Source organism: Lampetra planeri, chromosome 24 (genome assembly GCF_965212315.1).
Source record: "Lampetra planeri chromosome 24, kcLamPlan1.2.h2, whole genome shotgun sequence".
NCBI classification, from domain to species: Eukaryota; Metazoa; Chordata; class Hyperoartia; order Petromyzontiformes; family Petromyzontidae; genus Lampetra; species Lampetra planeri.
In genome coordinates this window covers 1,389,116-1,412,652 of record NC_136130.1, presented here as the reverse complement: position 1 = coordinate 1,412,652, position 23,537 = coordinate 1,389,116, and the positions used below count along the sequence as shown (strand labels likewise).

At 47.6% G+C, this 23,537-nt stretch overlaps 1 protein-coding gene across 1 annotated transcript; it reads left to right on the top strand.

Moving 5' to 3' along the window:
- The first annotated feature begins 7,621 nt into the window (after positions 1-7,621).
- LOC144726643 (trypsin-2-like) lies at positions 7,622-12,456 on the top strand. The gene is made up of 5 exons (XM_078605381.1): positions 7,622-7,752; positions 9,510-9,669; positions 10,322-10,581; positions 11,113-11,246; positions 12,212-12,456. The coding sequence occupies exons 1-5, from the start codon at positions 7,713-7,715 to the stop codon at positions 12,359-12,361; spliced, it is 744 nt and encodes a 247-aa protein (XP_078461507.1). The 5' UTR covers positions 7,622-7,712; the 3' UTR covers positions 12,362-12,456.
- Positions 12,457-23,537: the final 11,081 nt, after the last annotated feature.

Here is a 23,537-nt window from a genome sequence, read left to right as displayed (position 1 = left end):
TGGCAATATGGTGGCTCAAGAGGGATGTGTGACCAATATCAAATTTGCTCTTGCTAAAAATGTCCGAAAATTCACGCGAGAGTGCTCTCAGCTTCCGCATTTGTCCCGCGGATAAATCACCACACTCAGAGCAAAGCTTGTTAATCCAGCCCTCATCTGAGTCACGGGGCCTGCGAGCCTGAAAGCCGACCCCGACATTCTCCACGACGTCCTTCTCCGGACGCGCCGGTGACGCATGAGCCAGCATGGTACCCTCCTGAATGACCGTAGTGTCTCACCCGGCATTAAGAACTTACTTGAATGGAAGGCTCTTGGTCCTGGGCCACCAACGTCTGGGCTGCCACGAGTGACATCCCGCGATTAAGCTTATTTGAGGGCCCCAACACGCTACCGTTACCCACAGCACACAAATCGAGCGGTTTACGCAATCGGAGGGGCACAAACATTTGAGCACCGGGCGGAATCCGCACTGTTCGGCGTGCAAGTGCCTGCACCATAACATTAGCAGAACACATGCGGGTCGGAGACGGGAGAAATGCCATACGCCATCCCGACAGCAATTCCAAACAGCCCTGATCCACACAAATCTTCAAGGGCATCTTGCCTAGAAAATCAGTCCTGAGTAAACATGGGACAGCCAGGGCCGCAGAAACCAAAACATGGCCGGACAATTTAACAACGGCGAAATGCAAATTGGCCATTATCCGACCGATAATACCCAATGATCCGCCGTTGGTGGCATAAACACGGCACATCCACAGGTTGCAAAACGTGACACTGGGCGGGCAAAATATTATAAATCAGTTCTGAGATAATGGTTGAAGACGCGCTGGTGTCAGGGAGCATGCGGAGATCGACCCCCTCAATGAACCCGAGTAGGGCCGACAAATCCGCGGCCGCCACAACGACCTGGTGGGCCAGCTCCGACCACTGATCCGGTCGGAGCGGGCGTGCATCACGCACATGTACCGACTCCCCACAAACCCACGCGCGACTCCTTCTCGATCTTTCTCGCCCTTACCCGAAGGCTCTCAAAAGCTCTTCCCAGACCATGTGACCACCCTTTGGCCCCCTCCACCTGTGGCCCCCTCCACCTGTGGCCCCCCTCCGGCAACGACCCGTCACGTGGCCACAGGTCAACCAGAGTAGCATCACCCGTTGTTACCCTGGCTGAACTGACGCTCTCTCACTCCCTCAAGTAGGAGGCCGCACTGCGCACAGCGCGTGGTGCCATCGTGCTAACCAGCGCTCTCCCAAACCCCCACTAGGGTTGGTACTGCACCCTGTGTCCGGGGTGTACGCAATGACGGTGCATCTTCCGCCGTGGCCTCGCAGGCCCGGCACTACACAGTGACCTTCACAGTCACTACAGTAGTAAGTGCACACATTGGGGTGGGGGGGGGAGAAGAGGACATGACACTTTGAAGAATTTACCTAAGCGTTGTGTGTATTTTTTTGCATTTTTTACATGAATGAGTAATCCCCCCCCCCCTCCACCGATGACACATGTGTGTTGCGTGGGGCAAACCCTGGGCAGCTTTAGCGCTCGTTGAGCACCGCAAGAAAATAAATAAGTAAGTAGAAATAGCACAAAATTGTTAATTTAACTATTTTAAATTTGCCGGATGGGAAAATAGAATAGCGCTGGCTCAGCAGGGGGCTTATGGCGTGGTACCTTGCTACTTTTTTTAAAAACTAAACCCCAAGGTTTTTGAGCCAAATCCTTCGCAAGTTGCATCCAAAAACACACAGACGGACAGACAGACAGACATACAAAAAATAACGTTTATATATAAGACTAGCGGGAAGTATCCGGCATTGCCCGGGCAAAAATTTTCTCTCAAAACATCTCTTAAGAACCTTACATAAACATATACATACACAGATACTAAGGTATTGTCAAAGCCCAGTGGGCCGTTTGTCCATTTCTCCACCAACTAAATTATAAGAAGCTTGCAAAAGTCCAAAAATTTATAGAACGTGTGGGGTAAATAGTTGATCTAAATGGTTTCCGAAAATTGTCGACCCACCCACTCAAAAAATATATTTTCCCCCGCGTAGGTATATAAACCTACACAACCCACATTCAACAAAGTAAGTAGTATCTATTGACGTTGTAGTTGTATCTACTGACTGTACAGTAGTATGTACTGAGCCAGTAGTAGCTACTGAGTGTATAGTAGTGTAATAAACGACTTCCACGACAGGTTGAGACTTGCGTCCTTTCTTTATTTAGTGATGACTGCTCAGCTCCGCACTTCCTTCTGGATGGTCACCCTCTCTCTCTCTCTCGCCGCATGCACGCATTCACTGCTCCTCCGTCCCCGCGCAGCTTCCCTCGCTCTCTTATATCCCTCTCGGTGGAGGGATGCTCCGCCTCTAACCACGCCCCCCTTAAAACCTACCCGATGATTCCCATTGGCCCAGATGGAACCCTTAGCCCTGATTGGCGATGACCGATGCAGCAGTGCCTATGCAGCCCTCCGTCGCCCGTCGGTGTGCTCTCTCATTACAGAACCCAGGGTCAGCAGGTCCTGGGTGACTGAGTCGTCATCATCGGAAGACGCCACAGGTGGGTTCTTCTTCTTGAGATGCTTGGACATCATCGCACTCTGTTGTGTTGTCTTGTCTCAAAAAGAACCACTTCTGACTCCAGTTGTAATAAACGACTTCCACGACAGGTTGAGACGTGCGTTCTTTATGTAGTGATGACTGCTCGACTCCGCACTCCCTTCTGGATGGTCACCCCCTCTCTCTCTCGCCGCATGCACGCGCTCACTGCTCCTCTGTCCCCGCGCGGCTTCCCTCGCTCTCTCTCCCCTGCGCACCGCTGGTCGACGGCGCGCCGGGAATCTAGAGAGCTTCGGCCCTCGAGACTGCCATGTGGCCGGTGGCGTGACGAGATGGCGGAGATGAAGTCCGGACTCCAGGCTTCCACACCGACACCGAGTCCTCCCCTTGCCTCTCTTTAAATTCCTCTCGGCGGAGCAAAGCTCCGCCTCTATCCACGCCCCCTCAGAACTTTCCCAATGGTTCCCCCAGATGGAACCCTTAACCCTGATTGGCTATGACCAATGCAGCAATGCTTATGCAGCCCTCCATCGCCCGTCAGTGTGAGCTCTCATTACAGTAGTATTTTCTCACCGTAGTGGTATATACTGACTGTTTGAGAACCTACTAACTCTTTATAGCAGTATCTACCAACTCGATAGCAGTATCTACGATAACTACAGTAGTGCATACTGACTGTGGTGGTACCTGCTATGATGACAGCAGTGCATACTGACTGTGGTGGTACATGCTATGATTACAGTAGTGCATACTGACTGTTGTGGCACCTGCTCTGATTTCAGTAGTATATACTGACTGTGGTGGTACCTGATTTCACTACAGCAATGAATACCGACTGTGGTGATACCGGCTATCACTACAGCAGTGCATACTCACTTTGGTGGTCCCTACTATGTTAATAGCAGTGAATACTGCTGTGGTGGTACTTGCTTTCACTACAGCAGTGCTTACTGCTGTGATGGTACCTGCTATCACCACAACAGTGCATACCGACTGTGGTGGTACCTGCTTTCACTACAGCAGTGCATACTGACTGTGGTGGTACCTGCTTTCACTACAGCAGTGTATACCCACTGTGGTGGTACCCGCTATCAGTACAGCAGTGCATACCGACTGTGGTGGTAACCTTCTATGATCACAGCAGTGCATGCCGACTGTGGTGGTACCTACTTTAACTCCAGCATTGCATACCGACTGTGGTGGATTCTGCTATCACTACAGCAGTGCATACCGACTTTGGTCGTACCTGCTTTCGCTACAGCAGTGCATACCGACTGTGGTGGTACCTGCTATCACTACAGCAGCGCATACCGAGTGTCGTGGTACCTGCTTTCACTACAATGGCGCATACCAACTGTGGAGTGCCTGCTATCACTACAGCAGTGCATAACGACTGTGGTGGTACCTGCTTTCACTACAGCAGTGCAAAACGACTGTGGTGGTACCTGCTATCACTACAGCAGTGCAAAACGACTGGTGATACCTGTTTTCACTACAGCTGTGCATACTAACTGTGGTGGTACCTGCTTTGATTACAGCAGTGCATACTGCTGTGGTGGTATCTGCTATGATTACAGCAGTGCATACTGTGGTGGTGGTACCTGCTATGATTACAGCAGTACATACTGACTGTGGTGGTAACTGCTATTATTACAGCAGTGCATACTGCTGTGGTGGTACCTGCTGTGATTACAGCAGTGCATACTGTGGTGGTACCTGCGATGATTACAGCAGTGCATACTGACTGTGGTGGTAACTGCTATGATTACAGCAGTGCATGCTGACTGTGGTGGTAACTGCTATGATTACAGCAGTGCTTGCTGCTGTGGTGGTACCTGCTATGATTACAACAGTGCATATTGTGGTGGTACCTGCTATGATTCCAGCAGTGCATACTGTGGTGGTACCTGCTATGATTACATCAGTGGATACCGACTGTGGTGGTACCTGCTATTACAGCAGTACATACTGCTGTGGTGGTACCTGCTATTAACACAGCAGTGCATACTGACTCTATTTATCTTTTTTATAAGAGAAATTTGTGAATGTGTGTCTGTTCGAAATGTTTAGCATACTTCCCGAAATGCAACCAACTTAATATTAAACTTTAAATTGCTTTGCGCGATTTAAATAATCGAATCTTGGAGTGATTGAGTTTTATTTTTATTGTATTTAATGAGTTTTCTTTTCATTTGTATATGTTATGTTTTTAAGTTTTCAGAAGTTTTTAAATATATTTTCCCCCCGGGCAAAGCGGGGTATTTCCTGCTAGTAGCAGTATATATCTATTGTTTAGCACAAAGTACTCACCTGACAGAGTGCCGTGGTGAGGCCTAGTCCCATGCAGAGCCCCCGGTCTCGTCTAGATTGCTCAGCCTTCCGAGGCTGGGGGCTGGGCCGCAACCCCCACCACCCCCCCGCGCTACAAAAATCCTGGCTAAGCGCTATAATTTTTGTATCTACCGACCCTATAATAGTAAGTGCACACATTGGGGTGAGGGAGAGAATAGGACGTGACACTTTGATGAATTTACCTCAGCATTGCGTGTACATTTTTTTGCATTTTGAAAGCGAATGAGAAATCCCCCCCACCCTCCAGCGATGGCGTGCGTGCGTTGCCAGGGGCAACTCCTGTCAGTGTTTCGCGCATGCGCAAATAGCGTGCTTTGTCGTGCGCTGGGCGGCAAAAGAAAATTAATAAATAAAGAGCAATCGCACAAAAACGCTATTTTAACTATCTTCTTAGAAGGGGAGTAATAAAATAATAAAAATAAAACATAATATAATAATTCTCACGACGTTTCGGCCACAACGCAAGCAGCCGTCCTCAGGTGAAGACCAGGTCTGTCGGGGAGACAGCGTCTGAATGAAACACCACCACGCTTGGAGCGTATATTTAAGCTGGGTTGGAAGGGGGGAAGGGCGCCTTGACAAAATAATTAGCATATCAAGAGGAATTTAGCATATTTATGGGAAATGCAGGTATGTGATTAATACTACTTGTGAAATGCGTAGGAGGTGTGCGGGGGGTTTCAAAGTCATATTTTGCCCGTGCATTATGCAGGATTAGCAGCATCAAAGGGAGGGGATAGGGGTAGCATTAATAAAGGGAAGGAATCTTAATAGTATGTAGCTGCAATAACTAAACAACCACGTAAAAAACTAAAGTATAAACTACATAGTATCATCAGTATACTAAATATACTCTCCAATAAGCTGAGCTACTAACAGTAAGTAATACATTACAATTCTATATCGCAAAAAATATAATATGCTTCCAGCTAAACTTTTTTCCCTTACATCACACGGGTCTACCCCGTACAATATACTGCCATAGACAAACCCAACATTAAATTATATACTGTATTACTATACACCACCCTATACCTTAGAATAATACATAGTGTAATATTACACTATGTATTATCCACCCTACTGTATATCACACTGCTGTATATTCACTATACAATTACGATACTATATATTGCCTTATACATTGTATTAAACATTACAATTTTATACTATTTATTATTATACAATCTGCTATACACTATACCATTGACCGTCGAGTGAAAGATACTAAGAGGAAGCAAAATGAAACACCACCACGCTTGCAGCGTATATTTAAGCTGGGTTGGAAGGGGGGTTGGGCGCCTTGACAAAATAATTTGCATATCAAAAGGAATTTAGCATATTTATGGGAAATGCAGGTATGTGATTAGTACTACTTGTGAAATGCGTAGGAAGTGGGCGGGGGGTTTTCAAAGTCATATTATGCCCGTGCATTATTCAGGATTAGCAGCATCAAAGTGAGGGGATAGGGGTAGCATTAATAAAGGGAAGGAATGTTAATAGTATGTAGCTGCAGTAACTAAACAACCACGTAAAAAACAAAAGTATAAACTACATAGTATTATCAGTATACTAAATATACTCTCCAATAAGCTGAGCTACTAACAGTAAGTAATACATTACAATTCTATGTCGCAAAAAATATAATATGCTTCCAGCTAAACTTTTCCCTTACATCACACGGGTCTACCCCGTACTATATGCTGCCATAGACAACCCCAACATTAAATTATATACTGTATTACTATACACCACCTTAGCTATTTTAACTACTTCACGGTTTACGGATGAGGAAACGGAATAGCCTATTCCCACCACCAACATATACCTCACCGTCTGAGAGCCAAATCCCTCGCAAGCGTGCGTGCGTGCGCAGACGGACGGACAGACAGACGAAAAAAATACTTTTATATATAAGAAGAATATTTACTGTGCAGGACTGGATATGCACATTACACGCAGTTCTCCCTTAACATTCTCACTTCCCAGTAACTTAAGAGCACGGTGTAGTTATTGACGAGTGTGTGTTGAGTTGTAGTTGATAATCGTACTTTGTGCACCACTGCCAACGCAGCAGCAGCAACATCAAACAATCTGGTCAACTGAGACGTGCTCGGAACACCGATCACGGACCAAGCGGTGAGGTTTGTGACAACGCATCCATCATTATTATTACTAACATAATTTGGGTGGAGCGGTGATGCAGTGGTAGTTTCTGCACTACGCTATAAACCTGGCGAACCCCGAGTTCAATTCCCAACCACAGCAAACATCAGTGACGGTCGAACAACCCCCGTGACTTGAAAGTCGTTGCGAGACCTTCATCCAGCAGTGGATGGCAAACTAATTAAATTCTGAAGAGCCATTTACAAATCAGGAATACGAAAATACGAGTCTTTTAAAGTAAAGAACAGTGTATAATGTTTCTGTGGTAAGGCAGTGCGGACGACAAACGTGGCGATATTTGTAGTTTGTGCTCATTTCTTCTCACTCTTTTGCCATTTAAGGGAAATGTATCTTCAACTTGACAGGAACACCACAGTGGAGGCGCACATATGAACAAATAAAAAGCGCTTGAAACAGTTGTGGCGTATATTCTGGTAAGCGGTTCTGGCTATTTCAGTATCGGCTGGGAAAATATTGATGGGTTTAATGAGGCTTCCACAAGGCATCGGGCAGCACAGAAGATACCGGACAAGGCCACGAGATAAGGTGGAGCTGCCGGTTGGGATTTAAGGCGACTCTGAGCAGCAGCTCAGCATCGTCTTGCTCACGAACCACAGATAAACATGCACGGGCTCATCCTCGCTCTTCTCGTGGGTGTCGCTGGTGAGTTCCTCCAAAGTCTGCGTGTGTGTCTTTGTCTTTGTCTCTGTCTCTTTATCTTAATTTGTCTCTGTGTGTGTATCTGCGTCAGGAGCTATAGTGCAATGGTAAGCGTGCTGCGCTACAAACCCAGCGACCTGAATTAGATTCTGATGATTATCTGAACCAGTCTTAGTCTCTCTTAGGTCGACTCAGCCTCAAAATGAGTACCTGGTTCGATGTGTAAATATCGACAGCCTTTTTCAGCACTTTCCCAAGCAGTCTGTTAAGGCTATACGGGGGATCTTTGTCTGTGTCTTGTATAAGTTTGGGAAGTGGTAGTGTAGCAGTTACCGTGCTGCGCTACGAACCCGGTGACTAGAGTTCGATTTTGAGCTTACGACCAAACATTAGTGGCGAGCGATATGTGATCCAAATTATTTAGGTGCAATTAAGAATGGTCATTGTCCAAAACGTCGTATATGATATATTTTTTAATTTGACAGAACCCCTAATAACCAGCGTGGTGAAGTATGGTCAAACAACCCCCATGCATGTATGTTGAACTTATTTCGCACCGTACTAAACACAAAACGCAGTTTTAAAGAAACGACCAACACATCGTAGGGAGGCCTTCATTCTGCATTCATTCAATTGGCAAGGGGCTGCATATTATTATCATTGTATCACTATAATTAAAACAAATATCTTGCCGTGGCTACATAGAGAGCAGCAATAGTGGTGCAGCAGTCGGTGCGCTGTGCTATGGTAACCAAAGGCGTGGGTTTGAGCTTCCTGCAAAGTTGCACAACGACGGCTGTCGCCCATTTGTATCCGGAAAAAAACGTTGTCACGCCTCATCACCGATGGCTTTCATTTTTACTCATTTAGCCTCACCGGGAAACGCTCCTTTTTAGCCCGCCACGAGAGACGGTGAGGAGCGAGATGGTGATGACGATGGTGTCGATTATAATCGTCCGATTAGCACGGTTGACTACGTACGGTGCGACAAAAAGTTCAACATACAACGCCATAGCTGTCAACCCGTACGGTTTATCCCGTATTATTGTACAGGGAAATTGAGTTTTCAGGTCCATACGGCATACAGCTGTTCCAAAACGGGCAAAAAATGCGTGTCTATTTGTTTGTGTTTCTCCCTTGTGATGGGACTTTGTAGGATGAACGTTGAGATTTAGAAAGGGCACGGGTGACCAATAAGGTCTGAAATGGTCTGTAATTAGGTAGACACTGACACGGGGTTGACAGGTATGCAACACACATCCGTCTGGCAATGACAGTGGGGTGATAGCGTTGATAATAGTTGTGCAAGCGATAACTATTATTACTTATAATAATATGATTTTAATACAGCTGAATTCATGCAAATTGCTGCTGTAGAATGTGCAAAGTGCCTTGGTGCAGATTTGGCACAAAGGCCCAGGGGAAACCCACAGACAAACGCGTAGGAAAGCAGAACAGACGCCAACAACTTCCCAAGCTTTGTGGTCCCACATTGGGGTGTTCGAGCAACTCCAATGTTGGCGATTATTGGGATGTTACTAGCAGTGAGACTGCTTTCAATGAAGACATCGACGACGATGATGAGGAATGTTTGGTGGATGCAAGTGAATGGACCTGGACATACATCGACACGACTGTGTGTGTGTGCTGGCCACCCACCCCCTAGTGTGCCGTGCCGGCCTTCATAGGTGCTCGCTAATAGCACTTGCCCCAACAGTCTGTGAAAGCTCTCCTGGGGGATATTTGTCTTTGTCTGGCAGCGGCGGCCCCATACATGTATGAGGACCACATCGTGGGTGGCTCCGAGTGCGCTGCCCACTCGCAGCCGTGGCAGGTGTCCCTCAACATCGGATATCACTTCTGCGGAGGCTCCCTGATCAACAGCGAGTGGGTCGTGTCTGCCGCTCACTGCTACCAGACGTGAGTGTGCTGCGCGCGGACAAGAGCGGATCTCTTCGCTGTGTGCGTATGGGTGACTGGGAGACTGAGGGGGCAGAGATGGGGCTGCTATCTAAATTACACGAAAACGTCCGTATGTAATTTTGTTATATTTGCAATTTGCAATTGGTATCTAAATTACACACTTCAAATAAATTGGTCATTCGTACATATATTACAAAAGTCAGCAATCTGAATGCGTTTTGCCCATCTCTGCGTTGTGGCGTGATGCTCTGGTGGGGTTTTGCCGAGTCACAGCACTGCAATCTCCATTACCCATATTACATTTCTCAATGGACACTGAGGTGTTGCTCAACTGCCGTTAACAGCCTTGAACCAGTGGTGTAAATTCCAAATTCCTAATTTCGTGGGCGAGTCTCTCCAAAGGAAAATCACCCTACAAAGTAGTAGCAATGTTATCAATATCAGAGGGAATATGGTCAAAGTGAACCCCCAACTGTGATTTTGAACATGGAGCGTTTCACTTTGGAAGATGCTCGTTGTGCCCAGCGTGATAGCAGTAGGGAATAGGAATAGCGGGGATGAGATGCCGAGTTGCAAAGTCATTTAAGAGCCGTATAAATGCAATTCCTCATCATTACCCTCGTCAATCCCCCCCCCCCTCCAACCCCAGCGCGTCGCGCATCTCCGTGCGCATTGGCGAGCACAACATCTTCGTGACCGAGGGCACCGAGCAGAGGATCCAGGCCTCCAAGGCGATCCAGCACCCCCAGTACAACTCCTGGAACATCGACAACGACATCATGCTCATCAAGCTGTCCTCGCCAGCCACCCTCAACCAGTACGCGCAGCCCATCGCGCTGCCCTCCTCCTGCGTCAACACCGGAGTCATGTGCACCATCTCCGGCTGGGGCGAGACCCAGACCAGCGTCGGTGAGGACGCACCGCGTTCACCGCCCCCCACCCACTCCCCTTCTCCCCCTTCTACTGCGGCAGAGACGTGAAGGGAAACGCGTTCAACATCTGCCCCCATGCTAATCGGACACGTCCTTCTAATCGGGAGAGAGAAGTTGTTTACTCGTTAACGCAGCCACGTCACGATTGGGCGGTTACAATTACTTGTCGAGTATTGTTGCATGCAGTGGAAAACCGGAGTGCCTGAAATGAGGGGATGACACTTAAACACCTCATCTTGGATATATAATTATTTTACAGCACTGGCACAAAGGCCCAAAACGCCAAGCGGCCAGCAACACACCGCGCTACTGAAGACGTCATGAACGAGAGTGAATACGTTTTTTCGAATTGAGCGACGTAGCGAGAGACACTGACACCGAATTCCTAAGCTGCAGGCGGTGTTTTGACCCCGCAGCGTGTCAAGTTCGACGCGTCAGTGGCGGGTGCCACCCTGTGCCGCGTGCTCGGCCTCGCCACCTCCTCGACCGGCATTGTCTCCCCCCACAGGCAGTCCTGACGTCCTCATGTGCGTCCAGGCGCCCGTGCTGAGCGACACCTCCTGCAGGAACTCCTACCCCGGTGACATCACCAACAACATGATCTGCCTGGGATACCTGGAGGGCGGCAAGGACTCTTGCCAGGTGAGACGGCGACATCGGAGCCAAAGGAGCTTGCTTGGATCGGAGAGAGTTTCGAGGAACGGAGTGATTCGGGAATCGCAGCGGGATTATAATTTGGGTTTATATCGTTTCACGTCAATATGCTGCGCAAGAAGTAGGATACGGTATTCATATAAAACGTGAAACAATGAAAACAGGGAGAATGTATATATGTATATTCGTATTTAAAAAAGTATTAAGCCTAGCCTTGAATTTGGCAGCAAAGGATGGCTAGGGGGAGCGAATTCCAGACTCAAGCGACCAGAGGAATTGGTGAAAATTGTTGAACATCATTTGCTTTGTGAGTGCAATCATCGTGAGACCACCCATTGTGTACGATAATAAGCTGCATTGGTAACATGTTCAAATGTGTATTGATAGAATTGCACCCATTTGTAACATGAATATGACGTTCGCTTGCTACTCCCTGGTGTCGTCTGCTTGTAAAGTCAAAGCGATTTCCTGCTGCAATGACCATTGAGCCACTGGTGTTCACCTCACGTTTACAGCCCTGAGCATGGTGGAAAAGTTATTGGGCAATCACCGTTGACTTTCTCAGAGAAATGATGGGATGAGTCAGAATCAGAATATTGACTCATGCTGGAGGAACCGATGAGCTATAATGCTCTCTTATGTCAGATGTCCAGTCGGGGCATGTCAGAACGTTACAACAACAAACAATACAAAACACCGGTTTAACACATAGGCTTTCGCAACCAACATCACCCATAATAAAAAAACATACATTTTTTAGGATGAGATCGTGGACATTAATAAAAAAAAAACCTTTATTAATACAAACGGCGATAGGAGTCAACCTCCAACCAGGACTTGAACTCGCAACACCTTACGATTGACAGCTTCTTGCTCTACCGCTGAGCCACCAGATGCAGGAAACAGCTGCTAACCCCCGACCCCCCTGACCCCTGCTGCTGCCGCCACCGCAGGGAGACTCCGGCGGCCCCGTCGCGTGCAATGGCGAGCTGCAGGGCATCGTGTCCTGGGGCCGTGGTTGCGCCCTGCCCAACTACCCCGGCGTGTACACCAAGGTGTGCAACTACAACGCCTGGATCGCGCAGACCATCGCGGCCAACTAATCGTGGATCTAGCACACTACTCTACACCGCGACCATAATGATAATCATGACGACGATTGTTATGGTGTAACCAAATGAATAAAAATGTGAACCAATATTTTCTCTTAATTTCTGTTTTTGTGAGCTTGTTTTTATGGGGTATGCACTTATTTAAAGTCAATTTCATAGTTTGTTGACTTTAAAAGCCAAAAAGTCAAAGTGAATGCCTGTTTAAGGAGCACTGAGGTAGTGCTCACCTCCTGTTTGCAGCTCCGAGCCAGTGGTGGAATTGAACTCCCAAACTTCTCATTGTGAGCCATGGTGATTGATGTATTGGTTAGCATATTGTATTCTGAAACTGGTTACTTCATAGAGGTCTTTTTGGGTTAGATCGCATAAATATAAATGTGTTGTTAAACCCACCACCACCCGACACAGCCACTTAGTAAGGTTTGACACTTAAACAAACATGCCAATTCGTTACTAGTTCAGCACTAACCGGTGTGTTGGAGAGTAACAAATCTGGCTGTCGCCTGATGAGGCTGGATGTAATTACTGGCAAAACGTCGTACTCGAATTGTAAGTGTTGTGGGTTTACTCTCCAACACACCGGTGTGCTGAACTAGTAACGAATTGGCACGTTTTCTTTATGTGACAACCCTTACTAATTGGCTGTCGGGTGGTGGCAGGTTTAACAACACATTTATATTTACGCGATCTATCTGCAAAAAAACATCTCTTTTGATTAATGGTCACGAAAGCCTACTCCGTGTTAAACTGGTCACCTTAGTCTGATTCTTGGCCAAGGCAACAATCAGTAGTGAGTGAAAGAACCATCACCAACCCACCCCAAACAGGATGGTGAAGTTCGGTCAAACAACCACCCAACGACTGACACGGGGTATATGGAGGCCTTTATCCAGCAGTGGTTTTACAAAGGTATTTCAGTTAATTTAGTGTACTATTCTTGGCTATATTCAATAACTAACGAGCCAAACGACAAGACTCATCTATTTTATTCTATTTCGGATTTATATAGCGCCCTTTTCAGGGCGCTTTAAAATGCAAGCCGACGGCGTTCAGTGGGGAGGTGACGGAATGGATGGAGGGACAGGGACTGGGAATGGAGCTGATGTTGCAGGGGTAGGTAAGGCAGAATAAGGTGGAGTGTTATGGTGAGTGAGGGTGTCTGATGGGTGCAGCGTGAATGAGAGGGAGTGGGGTATGGGGCACATGCGTGAAGTTGTGAAATGGACATGGATGAGGGTAGGTGAAGGGTGGTAAGGGCAGAGGTCTGGTGGCGGGATAGTCGAGCTGATGGAGGAGCACAGTGAAGGGCTGGGGGATATTACATACAGGATGCATGTAATATCGTGGCCAGAAGCTTGTTCAGCTAAATCGAGCTTATTTCACAGCAAATCATTCATGCTTCAAACAGATAAAACTGATCCCATTGCTGCATTCCTATCTACGGAATTCATTATTAAATGATGTAAACAATTGCCACATTCTCAGCGCGGTTATACTGCACGGTACTTGCTCTGATGTCACAAAACACGGAATCACTATGTGATCATACAGTTCACATTGTAAGCTGTGATTTTACAGAGAGCAGAGACGGTTGATCTGAATTTGCGTTCCGCACATCCCCGTCCATTACATACGGCTCGGTGAGATACTAACATGGAAGGAAAAATCCTGCAGGGCTGGTCCACACGCAGCACGTATTGGAGCGCAGCGTGGTCGGAGCGCACTTTTAATCATCTACCGTACAAATAGGGCCGATATAGCTGCACAAAAACCCAATGGTGAGCAATTCCCGCCACGTAACACAGTACTGCTACTCGGCCGTAAACAGCACACTGCTACCATACGCGACCACGTTCTCCACGCCGTTGGCAACCTGTGATAATACCGCACCAATACCGGCATTACTGGCATCTGTATCCAAAACAAACGGTAGCGAAAAATCAGGGTAAGACAGGGGAGGGGCGTTGACCAGTCCATCACGAATGGAGCGGAACACGGATTCCTCCTCCTCCCCCCAATGGAATTTTTGACCCTTAGCCATCAAGGCGTGGAGCGGTTTTGCAATGGACGCGAACCCGGCAACAAATCGGCGATAATACGATGCAAAGCCGATAAAACTGTGCACCTCACTCGCCAAGGTGGGGGTCGACCACGTCCGAACACACGCAGTTTTATCCGGGTCCATCGCGATACCCGATTCGCTAACTATGTGGCCCAAAAATCGAACAGATTTCTGGAGGAGATGACATTTTTGTGGTTTAAATATTAGGTCGGCCGCACGCATCTTAACGAAAACAGCCCGCAGGTGATCCAAATGCTCATCAAACGTACAACTGACGACAATAACATCGTCCAAATATGTCAGGCACGAATCCCACGGGAGGCCCGCCAAAACCAGCTCCATCAATCGCTGAAATGTGGCTGGAGCGGAGTGTAGCCCCATAGGAAGCCAGTTAAACTCGAACAACCCTTGCGGCGTCAAAAAGGCCGTCTTGGGTTTTGAAGCCTCATCAAGTGGCAGCTGCCAAAATCCTGATAGAAGGTGAAGGGTGGAAAAGAACCGTGCCCCCGCTAAGGCGTCCAGCGAATCATCCATACGAGGCAAGGGGTATGCATCCACGACAGAAAGCTTACTAAAATTTTCGAAAATCAACACAAAATCGCAAGCTGCCATTGTGCTTCTTAACAAGCAAGATCGGAGCACCCCATGGGCTGGTGGATGGTGAGATGATCTCTGCAGCCAACATCTCATCTACCACCACACGAACATGTTCCTTTTCTGCTGGACTCAGGCGGTAGGGATTATGCCGAATCGGGGTGGCATCGCCCGTAGCAATATGGTGGCTCAAGAGGGATGTGTGACCAATATCAAATTTGCTCTTGCTAAAAATGTCCGAAAATTCACGCAAGAGTGCTCTCAGCTTCCGCATTTGTCCCGCGGAAAAATCACCACACTCAGAGCAAAGCTTGTCAATCCAGCCCTCATCTGCGTCACGGGGCCTGCGAGCCTGAAAGCCGACCCCGACATTCTCCACGACGTCCTTCTCCGGACGCGCCGGTGACGCATGAGCCAGCATGGTACCCTCCTGAATGACCGTAGTGTCTCACCCGGCATTAAGAACTTGAATGAAAGGCTCTTGGTCCTGGGCCACAAACGTCTAGGCTGCCACGAGCGACATCCCGCGATTAAGCTTATTTGAGGGCCCCAACACAATACCGTTACCCACAGCACACAAATCGAGCGGTTTACGCAATCGGAGGGGCACCAACATTTGAGCACCGGGCGGAATCCGCACCGTTCGGCGTGCAAGTGCCTGCACCATAACATTAGCAAAACACATGAGGGTCTGAGACGGGAGAAATGCCATACGCCGTCCCGACAGCAATTCCAAATAGCCCTGATCCACACAAATCTTCAAGGGCATCTTGCCTAGAAAATCAGTCCTGAGTAAACATGGGACAGCCAGGGCCGCAGAAACCAAAACATGGCCGGACAATTTAACATCGGCGAAACGCAAATTGGCCATTATCCGACCGATAATACCCAATGATCCGCCGTTGGTGGCATAAACACGGCACATCCACAGGTTGCAAAACGTGACACTGGGGGAGCAAAATATTATAAATCAGTTCTGAGATAATGGTTGAAGACGCGCTGGTGTCAGGGAGCATGCGGATTTCGACCCCCTCAATGAACCCGAGTAGGGCCGATAAATCCGCGGCCGCCACAACCACCTGGTGGGCCAGCTCCGACCACTGATCCGGTCGGAGTGGGCGTGCATCACGCACATGTACCGACTCCCCACAAACCCATGCGCGACTCCTTCTCGATCTTTCTCACCCTTACCCGAAGGCTCTCAAAAGCTCTTCCCAGACCATGTGACACCACCCTTTGGCCCCCTCCACCTGTGGCCCCTCTCCGGTAACGACCCGTCACGTGGCCACAGGTCAACCAGAGTAGCATCACCCGTTGTTACCCTGGCTGAGCTGACGCTCTCTCGCTCCCTCAAGTAGGAGCCCGCACTGCGCACAGCGCGTGGTGCCATCGTGCTAACCAGCGCTCTCCCAAACCCCCACTAGGGTTGGTACTGCACCCTGTGTCCGGGGTGTACGCAATGGCGGTGCATCTTCCGCCGTGGCCTCGCAGGCCCGGCACTACACAGTGACCTTCACAGTCACTACAGTAGTAAGTGCACACATTGGGGTGGGGGGGGAGAAGAGGACATGACACTTTGAAGAATTTACCTCAGCTTTGTGTGTATTTTTTTGCATTTTTTACATGAATGAGTAATGCCCCCCCCCCCTCAACCGACGACACATGTGTGTTGCGTGGGGCAAACCCTGGGCCGCTTTAGCGCTCGTTGAGCAGCGCAATAAATAAATAAATAAGTAGAAATAGCACAAAATTGTTCATTTAACTATTTTAAATTTGCCGGATGGGAAATAGAATAGCGCTGGCTCAGTAGGGGGCTTATGGCGTGGTACCTTGCTACTTTTTAAATCCTTTATATTAAGTTCGCTTGCTTGCTTGCTTGCGTGCTTGCTTGCTTGCGTGCTTGCTTGCTTGCTTAGGACCGTGCAAATCTTTCACTCGTTTTTTAACCCACTTCCCATGATCCAATCGAGCTGACATTTTCCACACAGACTCGTTGTGCGAGACAATTAATGTTCGTGAAAATTTTTTCAAAAATTTTACACTTTTTAGGCAAAAATAATAATTTTACATTTATTCAAATAAAACTCATTCATGGCTTTGGCTGAACGTCACAGTGTAGGAGCCCAGAGCGTAACACCTCCACAGGCCGTGGCGGAGTAGCGCAGTTGGTAGCGCCCTCGCTTCCCATGCCAAAGGTCGCGGGATCGATCCCCGCGTCCTCCACAGGCGAATATATTTTTAAATCCTTTATATTAAGTTCGCTTGCTTGCTTAGGACCGTGCAAATCTTTCGCTCGTTTTTTAACCCACTTCCCGTGATCCAATCGAGCTGACATTTTCCACACAGACTCGTTGTGTGTGACAATTAATTTTCGTGAAAAAATGTTTCCAAAATTTTACATTGTTTAGGGAAAACAAATTAAATATTTAATTACCAATTGCTTAATACGGGCAGACAATCATCTGACCCATAGGTGGCAGCCATCTCAAGCCAGAGGACTAGAAGACTCTAGCCGCCACGCATATGTAATGTAGTAACTCGGCGGGAGACGACTTCACGGGTAACACACTCTTTATTTTATCAAACTTGGTTACAGGTGACTAACACCTACTTCATATCTCGGGTGACAAACACCCACTTAACTACTTGGCGACTAACGCCCACTGAGCTACTCGGATGACCAACATCCACTTAGTACTCGGGTGACAAACACCCACTTAGCTACTTGGCGACTAACGCCCACTGAGCTACTCGGATGACCAACATCCACTTAGCTACTCGGCGACTAACGCCACTGGGCTACTCGGATGACCAACATCCACTTAGTACTCGGGTGACAACCACCCACTTAGCTACTTGGCGACTAACGCCCACTGAGCTACTCGGATGACCAACATCCACTTAGCTACTCGGCGACTAACGCCACTGAGCTACTCGGATGACCAACATCCACTTAGCTACTCGGCGACTAACGCCACTGAGCTACTCGGATGACCAACATCCACTTAGCTACTCGGCGACTAACGCCACTGAGCTACTCGGATGACCAACATCCACTTAGCTACTCGGCGACTAAGTCTTCAGCTCCGTCTTCGGGTCTTCAACTGGGTAACTCTCCCCGAGTGCTCTCGCGCGTCCCCCTTTATACCCCACCTCCGGACGTCGCTGCGAGCACCCACTTATTCGACCAATCGCCGGGCGCTGGCTACGATCCTCTTTTCCCACATCTCATCGTGCCTCACCACTCACTCCGCGCCGCCCCGTCATCTGTCACTCCCGGCGCGCGCGTCCACACCACGCCCACAACGCGTGCCCAACCCCGCACCCCGCGCCGCCCCGTGATCCATCACTGTCACAGTCGGCGCACGTCAATACCACCACTACACATATAAAGGATTTATAGTGAAAAACTTGGTTTTTACGGGTTTGCTTGTTAAAAACTAAACCCCAAGGTTTTCGAGCCAAATCCTTCGCAAGTTGCATCCAAAAACACACAGACGGACAGACAGACATACAAAAACTAACGTTTATATATAAGACTAGCGGGAAGTATCCGGCGTTGCCCAGGCAAAATTTTTCTTTCAAAACATCTCTTAAGAACCTTACATATACATACACAGATACTAAGGTATTGTCAAAGCCCAGTGGGCCGTTGGTCTATTTCTCCACCAACAAAATTATAAGAAGCTTGCAAAAGTCCAAAAAGTTAAAGAACGTGTGGGGTAAATAGTTGATCTAAATGGTTTCCGAAAATTGTCGACCCACCCACTCAAAAAATATATTTTCCCCCGCGTAGGTATATATACCCACACAACCTACATTCAACAAAGTAAGTAGTATCTATTGACGTTGTAGTTGTATCTACTGACTGTACAGTAGTATGTACTGAGCCAGTAGTAGCTACTGACTGTATAGTAGTGTAATAAACGACTTCCACGACAGGTTGAGATTTGCGTCCATTCTTTATTTAGTGATGACTGCTCAGCTCCGCACTTCCTTCTGGATGGTCACCCTCTCTCTCTCTCTCGCCACATGCACGCACTCACTGCTACTCCGTCCCCGCGCAGCTTCCCTCGCTCTCTTACATCCCTCTCGGTGGAGCGAAGCTCTGCCTCTAACCACGCCCCCGTCAGAACCTACCCGATGATTCCCATTGGCCCAAATGGAACCCTTAGCCCTGATTGGCGATGACCGATGCAGCAGTGCCTATGCAGCCCTCCGTCGCCCGTTGGTGTGCTCTCTCATTACAGAACCCGGGGTCAGCAGGTCCTGGGTGACTGAGTGGTTATCATCGGAAGACGCCACAGGTAGGTTCTTTTTCTTGAGATGCTTGGACATCATCGCACTCTGTTGTGTTGTCTTGTCTCAAAAAGAACCACTTCTGACTCCAGTTGTTATAAACGACTTCCACGACAGGTTGAGACGTGCGTTCTTTATTTAGTGATGACTGCTCGACTCTGCACTCCCTTCTGGATGGTCACCCTCTCTCTCTCTCGCCGCATGCACGCGCTCACTGCTCCTCTGTCCCCGCGCGGCTTCCCTCGCTCCCTCTCCCCTGCGCACCGCTGGTCGACAGCGCGCCGGGAATCTAGAGAGCTTCGGCCCTCGAGACTGCCATGTGGCCGGTGGCGTGACGAGATGGCGGAGATGAAGTCCGGACTCCAGGCTTCCACACCGACTCCGAGTCCTCCCCTTGCCTCTCCTTATATCCCTCTCGGCGGAGCAAAGCTCCGCCTCTATCCACGCCCCCCTCAGAACTTTCCCGATGGTTCCCGCATGTACCCATGAGCTCCGCCCATAAACTTTGGCCCAGATGGAACCCTTAACCCTGATTGGCTATGACCAATGCAGCAATGCTTATGCAGCCCTCCGTCGCCCGTCAGTGTGATCTCTCATTACAGTAGTATTTTCTCACCGTAGTGGTATATACTGACTGTTTGAGTACCTACTAACTCTTTATAGCAGTATCTACCAACTCGATAGCAGTATCTACGATCACTACAGTAGTGCATACTGACTGTGGTGGTACCTGCTATGATGACAGAACTGCATACTGACTGTGGTGGTACATGCTATGATTACTGCAGTGCATACTGACTGTTGTGGCACCTGCTATGATTTCAGTAGTATATACTGACTGTGGTGGTACCTGATTTCACTACAACAATGCATACCGACTGTGGTGATACCGGCTATCACTACAGCAGTGCATACTCACTGTGGTGGTCCCTGCTATGTTAACAGCAGTGAATACTGCTGTGGTGGTACTTGATTTCACTACAGCAGTGCTTACTGCTTTGATGGTACCTGCTATCACCACAGCAGTGCATACCGACTGTGGTGGTACCTGCTTTCACTACAGCAGTGCATACTGACTGTGGTGGTATCCTGCCATGACTATAGCAGTGCATACTGACTGTGGTGGTACCTACTTTAACTCCAGCATTGCATACCGACTGTGGTGGATTCTGCTATCACTACAGCAGTGCATACCGACTTTGGTCATACCTGCTTTCGCTACAGCAGTGCATACTGACTGTGGTGGTACCTGCTATCACTACAGCAGTGCAAAACGACTGGTGATACCTGTTTTCACTACAGCAGTGCATACTAACTGTGGTGGTACCTGCTTTGATTACAGCAGTACATACTGCTCTGGTGGTATCTGCTATGATTACAGCAGTGCATGCTGTGGTGGTACCTGCTATGATTACAGCAGTGCATACTGACTGTGGTGGTAGCTGCTATGATTACAGCAGTGCATACTGACTGTGGTGGTAGCTGCTATGATTACAGCAGTGCATACTGACTGTGGTGGTAACTGCTATGATTACAGCAGTGCTTGCTGCTGTGGTGGTACCTGCTATGATTAAAACAGTGTATATTGTGGTGGTACCTGCTATGATTCCAACAGTGCATACTGACTCTGGTGGTACCTGCTATGATTACAGCAGTGGATACCGACTGTGGTGGTACCTGCTATCACTACAGTAGTACATGCTGACTCTATCTATCTTTTTTATAAGGGAAATTTGTGAATGTGTGTCTGTTCGAAATGTTTAGCATACTTCCCGAAATGCAACCAACTTAATATTAAACCTTAAATTCCTTTGCGCAATTTAAATAATCGAATCTTGGAGTGATTGAGTTTTATTTTTATTTTATTTAATGAGTTTTCTTTTCATTTGTATATGTTATGTTTTTAAGTTTTCAGAAGTTTTGAAATATATTTTCCCCCCGGGCAAAGCGGGGTATTTCCTGCTAGTAGCAGTATATATCTATTGTTTAGTACAAAGTACTCACCTGACAGAGTGCCGTGGTGAGGCCTAGTCCCATGCAGAGTCCCCGGTCTCGTCTAGATTGCCCAGCCATCCGAGGCTGGGGGCTGGGTCGCAACCCCTACCACCCCCCCGCGCTACAAAAATCCTGGCTAAGCGCTATAATTTTTGTATCTACCGACCCTATAATAGTAAGTGCACACATTGGGGTGGGGGAGAGAATAGGACGTGACACTTTGATGAATTTACCTCAGCATTGCGTGTACATTTTTTTAATTTTGAAAGCGAATGAGAAATACCCTCCACCCTCCAGCGATGGCGTGCGTGCGTTGCCAGGGGCAACTCCTGTCAGTGTTTCGCACATGCGCAAATAGCGTGCTTTGTCGTGCGCTGGGCGGCAAAAGTAAATTAATAAATAAAGAGCTATCACACAAAAACGCTATTTTAACTATTTTCTTAGAAGGGAAGTAATAAAATAATACAAATAAAACATAATAAAATAATTCTCACGACGTTTCGGCCACAACGCAAGCAGCCGTCCTCAGGTGAAGACCAGGTCTGTTGGGGAGACAGCATCTGGGTTAGAAGGGGGGAAGGGCGCCTTGACAAAAGAATTTGCATATAAAGAGGAATTTAGCATATTTATGGGAAATGCAGGTATGTGATTAGTACTACTTGTGAAATGTGTAGGAAGTGGGCGGGGGGTTTTCAAAGTAATATTATGCCCGTTCATTATTCAGGATTAGCAGCATCAAAGGGAGGGGATAGGGGTAGCATTAATAAAGGGAAGGAATCTTAATAGTATGTAGCTGCAGTAACTAAACAACCACGTAAAAAACTAAAGTATAAACTACATAGTATCATCAGTATACTAAATATACTCTCCAATAAGCTGAGCTACTAACAGTAAGTAATACATTACAATTCTATGTCGCAAAAAAGTATAATATGCTTCCAGCTAAACTTTTTCCCTTACATCACACGGGTCTACCCCGTACTATATGCTGCCATAGACAAACCCAACATTAAATTATATACTGTATTACTATACACCACCTTAGCTATTTAACTACTTTACGGTTGACGGATGAGGAAACGGAATAGCCTATTCCCACCGCGGGGCTTGGGGCGTGCTGCCCGGCAAATATTTTTCAACATATACCTCACCGTCTGAGAGCCAAATGCGTCGCAAGCGTGCGTGCGCAGACGGACGGACAGACAGACAAAACATTATTTTTATATATAAGAAGAATATTTACTGTGCAGGACTGGATATGCACATTACACGCAGTTCTCCCTTAACATTCTCACTTCCCAGTAACTTAAGAGCACGGTGTAGTTATTGACGAGTGTACATTGTGCACCACTGCCAACGCAGCAGCAGCCACATCAAACAATCTGGTCAACTGAGACGTGCTCAGAACACCGATCTCAGACCAAGCGGTGAGGTTTGTGACAACGCATCCATTATTATTATTAGTAAGATAAATTGAATGGAGCGGTGATGCAGTGGTAGGTTCTGCACTGCGCTATAAACCTGGCGAACCCCGAGTTCAATTCCCAGCCACAGCTAACATCAGTGACGGTCGAACAACCCCCATGACTTGAAAGTCATTGCGAGACCTTCATTCAGCAGTGGATGGCAAACTAATTGAATTCTGAAGAGCCATTTACAAATCATGAATACGAAAATACGAAAATACGACTCTTTCAAAGTAAAAAACACAAACGTGGCGATATTTGTAGATTGTGCTCATTTTCTTTTCACTCTTTTGCCATTTAAGGGAAATGTATATTCAACTTGACAGGACCGCCACAGTGGAAGGCGCGCATATGAACAAATAAAAAGCGGTTGATACGTCTACTTGGTTCTTTGGTTCTTTTCGGTTAAGTCACGTCTAAAAATAAAATAATAAATTAAAATAACATATTACGACGTTTCGATTGCAACACAAGCAATCATCATCAGGTATAAAAGAAATAGCAACAAAAAATCTAACTAGAAAACTATAGACAGACATACAAGCAGACAGACATCACAACGGCACACAGAGAGAGGACACACATCGGCACAAAGAGAGGGGTTGTCTCTATGACGGTCCCTTAAATATAGAGAGGGGGGGCGAGAACGGAGAGAGGGAGGGGGCAGAGAGAATTAGCATATCAATGAGTGTACGCCAACGTACTGCTGCTGCTGCAAGTAAGATGACAATGTGGAACGCGCACGCAAAAT